This window comes from Aedes albopictus, chromosome 1 (genome assembly GCF_035046485.1).
Source record: "Aedes albopictus strain Foshan chromosome 1, AalbF5, whole genome shotgun sequence".
Classification (NCBI taxonomy): Eukaryota; Metazoa; Arthropoda; class Insecta; order Diptera; family Culicidae; genus Aedes; species Aedes albopictus.
The window spans coordinates 179,571,742-179,578,925 of NC_085136.1; the positions used below are offsets into that span (position 1 = coordinate 179,571,742).

The 7,184-nt window shown below is 47.4% G+C and overlaps 1 protein-coding gene across 1 annotated transcript; it reads right to left on the minus strand.

The window, feature by feature from the left end:
* Positions 1-2,770: 2,770 nt before the first annotated feature.
* Positions 2,771-5,629, minus strand: LOC134290027 (uncharacterized). Its single transcript, XM_062856966.1, has one exon. It carries the CDS (start codon positions 5,627-5,629, stop codon positions 2,771-2,773), a length of 2,859 nt encoding a protein of 952 aa, XP_062712950.1.
* Between the last annotated feature and the right edge of the window lie 1,555 nt (positions 5,630-7,184).

Sequence of the window (7,184 nt, forward strand, 5' to 3'; positions counted from 1 at the left end):
GCCTCGCGATACAATATCTGCTGGGTTGTCTGCAGAGCAAACGTGCTTCCAAACATGGTCACTTTCGCTTGCAATCTCGGCTACATGATACCTTGATACCTTGTTGGCTACAAAGTAACTTTACTCCAATGCCGAGCGTATAGTAGAGCACCATCTTCGTCGGTCTTGGGCGATGTTCCTCCAGTTTCCCCGAACGTGTAGGGATCGTAGATCTTCTTCAACCGCGTGCAGCCAGCGAGTTCGCGGCCGCCCACGAAGTCGCCTACCTCTACCGGGTTCTCTGCTGAATATTGTTTTCGCTATTCTTTCTTCCGACATTCGCACTACGTGTCCAGCCCACTGAAATATTCGCATCTTCGTACACTTGGTACAACTCGTGATTCATGCGTCTGCGCCACACTCCATTTTCTTGTTTCCCACCGAGAATTGTCCGCAGCACTTTGCGCTCAAAAACTCCAAAAGCTTTTCGGTCTACCTCCTTTAACGTCCACGCTTTGTGACCGTAGAGGGCAACCGGAAGAATCAGAGTCTTATACAGAGCGAATTTTGTTTGCGTTTGCAAGTTACGGGACCTAAGCTGGCTACGCAATCCGTAAAAGGTCCTATTCGCAGCTGCAATACGCCTTTTCACTTCACGGGAAACGTCATTGTCACATGTCACAAGTGTTCCAAGATAAACAAATTCTTCAACAACTTCAAACACTTCCCCATCAATCACTACCTTAGCACTAACACCACTAGGCCTGCTTCTGTCTCTACCCGCTATCATGTACTTCGTCTTGGTAGAGTTAATCGTCAAGCCTATCCTCGCTGTCTCTCTCTTCAGAGGAGCATAAGCTTCCTCCACTGCCCTACGATCGATGCCGATGAGATCAATATCGTCCGCAAAACCGAGGAGCATGTGCGACCGTGTGATGATAGAGCCATTCCTCTGCACGCCTGACCTCCTAATCGCTCCTTCGAGTGCAATGTTGAACAATAAATTGTAAGAGCATCCCCCTGCTTCAATCCATCCAAGGTCACAAACGACGTAGACACTTCGTCCGCGATCCGAATACTTGATTTTGATCCATCCAGCGTTGCGCGTATCAGCCTAATTAGTTTCGCCGGAAAACCATGTTCTGACATTATCTGCCAAAGCTCATTTCTTTTCACTGAATCGTACGCTGCTTTAAAATCAATGAACAGATGGTGAGTCTGCAAGTTATATTCCCGAAATTTATCTAGGATCATCCGCAGGGTAAACATTTGATCCGTCGTTGATCGGCCCTCACGAAAACCAGCCTGGTATTCGCCGACGAAGGACTCCTCAAGAGGTCGCAGTCTGTTGAACAGGACACGCGACAGTATCTTATACGCCGAATTTAAAAGGGTAATCCCTCTGTAATTGGCACACTCCAGTCTGTGCCCTTTCTTGTAGATTGGGCATATGAGGCCATCCAACCAACTGGTGGGCAATTCTTCATCCTCCCAAATCTTTATAATAATCTGGTGGATTGATTGATGTAGCTGCTCGCTTCCGTGCTTAAGAAGTTCGACCGGGATCTCGTCCTTCCCAGCAGCCTTGCTGTTCTTCAGCTCTTTAAGGGCCTTTTTAACCTCATCCAGTGTTGGTGGTTCCACTGCTTGACTGTCATCCATTATGTTAATCCTATTCCTGGGTGCTCCTTCGCTGCTACCATTCAACAAATCTTCGAAGTGCTCCTTCCACCTGGCTGCCACCATTGTTTTGTCTGTCAGCAAATTTCCTTCCCGGTCATTGCACATGGCGGGCACTGGCGCAGTCTTGTGCCGCGCGCCATGGACAGTTGCATAAAATCTCCGCATATCGTTCCTGTCCATACTTTCCTGCGCTTCAGCAATAACACTCTCTTCGTGTTGCCGTTTTTTTCTGCGGTGGATTCGTTTCTCTTCTGCTCTTGCAACCCTGTACCGCTCTCTGTTCTGCCGGGTACCGGCCACTAGCATTCGACTTTTGGCGGCATTCTTTTCGTTCGTCGCTCGTTGGCAGTCCTCGTCAAACCAACCATTACGTTGGCGTCGCTGAGCGGTACCAATCACCTCTTGCGCTGTTGTTGTCACTGCTTCGTGGATACTTCCCCACAAGCTGTTTACATCACCAGATCCGTTGGTCTCTCCTATCCTCTCGTCTAGCTTCTGATGGTACTGTGCAGCAACCCCTTCGGCTGACAAGCGCTGGATATTGAAACGCATCGTCCTGTTGTTTCTTGAACTCGTGACGCTGGATAATCGCGCCCGAATTTTAGCGGCTACAAGATAATGATCCGAGTCGATGTTCGGGCCTCTGTAGGACCTCACATCTATGACGTCCGAGAAATGTCGCCCGTCGACCAGCACGTGGTCTATCTGGGAGCAAGTGTCACCACTCGGGTGTCGCCAGGTGTGTTTTCGGATATTCTTACGTGCGAAGTAGGTACTGCTGATTGCCATCTCGGCTACATGATTCCTCACGAATACTTGCAGGCAGTCCAACGGCTTGTTTAGCCACGCAATGACCACCTGGCTGTCGGACCAGAGAGTAACCGGAACGTGTTCCAATTCCATTGCGTCAACCACTTTCTTAACCAATCGATGCAGGAGTAGAGCTGCCATCAGCTCCTTGCGCGGGATGGACATAGGCGTTATGGAACAGACTTTTGACTTGCTTGTAACTAAGCTCGAACTCGCAGTACCATCGGAATGCACCGACCCACGCAGGTACACGCATGCTCCGTAGGCTGTATTTGACGCGTCTGCAAATCCATGGATTTCAATACTTGCCGCTTCCTCCGAAATTACCCGCCGAGGAACTCGGAAGTCCTCTGCAAGTGGCAGCGCGTTCAAAAAAATATCTCCAGTCGTCGAGTAGCTCTTCATCCAGCCGATAATTCCAATCCATTTTGTTCTTCCACAGCTTCTGCATCAAAACCTTTGTGAGAACGATTACTGGTGACAACAAGCCGAGGGGATCGAAAAGCCTTGCTATAACTGACAGAACTTGCCGTTTTATCGGTGCTGGATTGTTACAGTCAGATTGTGCCCGGAACAGAAAATCATCTCCGACCGGATCCCACATAAGCCCAAGGGTCTTAATTACCTCATTGGCACTAGAGTCTTCAATCTTCACCAGTTTATCTCGATCCTCCTCAGGAATAGAGTCCAGGAGTTGTTCATTGTTTGCAGCCCACTTGTGTAGATGAAAACCTCCGCGTTGCAGTAGCGAAATCAACTCTCGTTGGAGGCCTCTCACTTCTACCAAATTGTTTCCACCAAAAAGTACGTTGTCCACGTAGAACATCTTTTTCACCAGTTCCGCTGCCAAAGGATATTCTGCTGTCTCGTCAATTGCCAGTTGATACAGCGCACGAATGGCCAGAAATGGTGCTGCAGCTGTACCGTACGTCACAGTTTGAAGCTCCATGACTCGCAGTGGCTCGTTGGGCTTCTTCCTGTAGAAAATGCGTTGTAGTGGAGTATGACACTTGTCCTTCAACACTTGCCGATACATCTTAGCGATGTCAGCGCTTAGCACATACCGATGCATACGAAATTTCAAAATGATCGTCAGCAAATCAGGTTGAATTGTAGGGCCAACCATCATCACGTCGTTCAATGCCATTCCACCAACCTTTGCCGATGCATCAAACACGACGCGACACTTGGTAGTCGTATTCGACGGCTTGAGTACCGCGTGGTGCGGTAGATACCATCTCTGCAAACCAACAGGATCTTCCGCTTCATGCACTTCCTTGCAATGTCCAAGCTGCTCGTATTCATCCACGAATTCGTCGTACTGCTTCTTAATGTCCGGGTTCTTCTGCAATTTTTCCTCCAGTGCGTAGAATCTCCTCAGCGCCATTGGTCTCGAATCTCCAAGCTGGCTGATTGATTCCCGAAGTGGAAACTGTACTACGTATCGACCATCTTCATTTCGACGAACCGTAGACTGGAAATGCTGCTCACACTGTTCAGCTTCAGTCTTCACGCACTTCTCACTGGAAACACTTTCCACTTCCCAAAACTTTTGCATCAGTTCGTTTAAAGAGTCACTTGATGGTGTTGCCACATTAGAGTTTACAATTGTTCCACAAAAAGCACTAGCATATTTTCCACCAACCAACCAGCCAAATTGCGAATCTCGGAGCGTAGGCAGATCTTCTGATAGCTTCAGACGACCGGCCTTGAGTATATCGTCGTACCATTCCATTCCAATCAGCAAATCCACTTGTCCTGGACGGAAGAACGTAGGGTCTGCCAACTGGATTCCAGCGGGAATGTTCCATGTAGCAGCGTCAACCTCAAAGGTCGGCAGGTTTCCTGTTACCTTCGGCGAGACCAAGCAATCCAACTCCATCTTGAAACCATTCTGCCTCGAACGAGCCTCCACCCTCGCCCTTTGTCGAACGCTGGATCTGACGCTGTTGATTCCGGTGATAGGAATGTCGATTTCTTCTCGATCCACTTGCAGCTTTTCCAACATCGCCTCCGAGATGAAGTTGACCTGGGACCCACTATCCAAAAGAGCGCGACATGATTGCGGTTTTCCATGTTTGTCCAAAACGTTGACCATTGCAGTCAGCAACAGCACTTGCGAAATTGGCTTCTCGACCACATTCGAAGCCACGGTGTTAGGTGTACTGCTACCCGGAACATTTGTGTTGTCTGGCTGCGCCGCTTGCTTTGGAACCTGCTGCTGATCTGTCACACTGGAATTGCTGGAACTTGAATTTTGCACTGAACCACCTTCTGTATGGAGCAGCGTATGATGCTTCCGCTTACACTTCGAACACGTCTTGTTCGATTTGCATTCTCCGCTTCGGTGACCACGTCGCAAGCAATTGAAGCACACCTGTTTATCACGCACTATCTTCAATCGATTTTCCGCCGATAATCCGTTGAACATAGAGCACTTGAACGCCAGATGGTCTCCTGCACAGAACTCACAGCTGCTTGATGACACCACGTTCACCTTCACGTTCAACGACTGCTTGCCGGACACGTGTCCTTTGGTTGCACCACGCGCGGATTGTTTGACCTTACTATCACTAGTGGACTTTTGACAACGTTCAAGTACGGAAATGCGACCTTTCAGAAATTTGGCAGTGTCCCCGTATTCAGGCAATTCCCCATGGGCGACCGAGGATTCCCACAACTTCTTTGTCTCATCGTCCAACGCATTGGATAGGATGTGCGTTACGATTGTATCTGATACCCCAGTAAAATCTAGACCCAAATGTTTCAAATTTTCGACATGACCAACACATGAATCGACCAACTCTCTTAACTCAGAGTGGCTTTCTTGCGACATTTTCCTCATGTTGAGTAGCCCAGAGATGTGATGATCAACCATTCGTCGCTTGTCTTCAAACCTTTCTGCTAAAATTTCCCATGCATGGTCATAATTGCCATCTGCGATGGTTTTTGCATCAATTATGCCAGCTGCGTCCCCAATTAGAGCCTTTTCCAAATGGTAGATCTGTGGCGGATCATTCGATCTGTCGACCACGTCCCTAAACATGACTTTGAATTTTTCCCACTGCTCGTATTTGCCATCGAAATGCGGAATGGCACGAGGAAGCGACGGTTGAACCACAATCGGTTGTTGGTTACGATTCGTTTGGTTCAGCATCTCGATCCATGTTTCGAGAGCGAGGGAAATGTCGTCGAACAATGTTTCAAATTCAATCTATAGTAGGATCTATAGTAATTTTGGAAATTTGCACATATTATACGTTAGGAATACAAAAACTATATAACTGCAAGGAACCATTGACTTGAAATGACACAATCAAGCAGTTTCATGAACCGGATATGTCCCGGGTGCCCCCAGGGATGTGGCCAAAGTGGCCATTCTAGCAACATTGTCAGAATCATTCATGCGGCACCTCAAACTTCATGATTTGTCGAAACATGCAGGATAATAGTCCTTTTATGCTCCCATGACCCCTTGGAGTGGTTCTGGCCACACCCGAAATATTCCGGATGTCCCCAGGAGAGTGGCCAAATTGGCCATTCTAGCAACGTTGGTCAAACCAATCGTGCGGCACCTCAAACTTCATGATTTATCAAAATGTGAAAGAAAATAGTCCTTCTAAGCTCTAAAGACCCTTCGGGAACGACTTGGCCATACCCGGAATGTTCTGGGTGCCCAGGGATGTGAAAAAAAAATTACCATTTCCACAACGTTGTCAAAATCAACCGTGCGACACCTCTTTCTTCATGATTTGTTGAATTATAAATGAAAATAGTCCTTCTAGGCCCTCATGGCCACTTGGGATCGGTCTGGCCATACCCTGAATGTTCCGGACCGGATGCCCTCAGGGAAGTGGTCATTTCTCAAACATAGTCAAAATCAACCGTGTGACACCTCAAACTTCATGATTTGTCGAAACATGAAGGAAAACAGTCCCTTTATGTTTCCATGACCCCTTAGAGTGGTTTTGGCCAGACCCGAAATATTTGGAAAGTGGTCAAAATGGCCATTTCCACAACGTTGATCAAAACAACCGTGCGACACCTCAAACTTAATGATTTGTCGAAACATGAAGGAAAATAGCTATTCTAGGTTCCCAAGGTCCCTTGGAAACAACCTCGCCACACCGGATATGTCCCAGATGTCCCCTGGAAGGTTGTGGAAACCAATAGTTTGATACCTCGAACTTCACGATTTGTCAAAACATAAAAGAACATAGTTAGTCTTGATCTCTTCATTGCTAGAAATATCCTGTATGCCCCGTGAGGAAATCGTCGAGGATAACATTACCTTAGGTATTAGGGTCTGTCCATAAACTCCATAGACTTGGAGGGGGGACGTGGAGGGTCTGTTCAAAGTCTACGGTCCATACAAATTTCGAAATTTTTGTATGGACGAAAGTCTACAATGGGGAGGGGGTATCTGAGATTGCCAAAATTGAGTCTACGTAGTTTATGGACAGCGCCTTACCACAACGTGTCGAAATCAATCTTGCGACATCTCAAAGTACATGATGCTATGAGAATAATCATCCTGAAGACCTAAGACAGAGTATTTGACGCTTAGACTATTGACGCCAAAGCCGAATGTGGTTCTGGTTTGTAATAAGTTGGTGGTGTCGCAAGTAAACGCAGAATCGAATGCATACTTTCTGTACACAGCAGCCAACCCTAATTACTACCGCAACGATAAAACCAGAAAGCGTAAATTT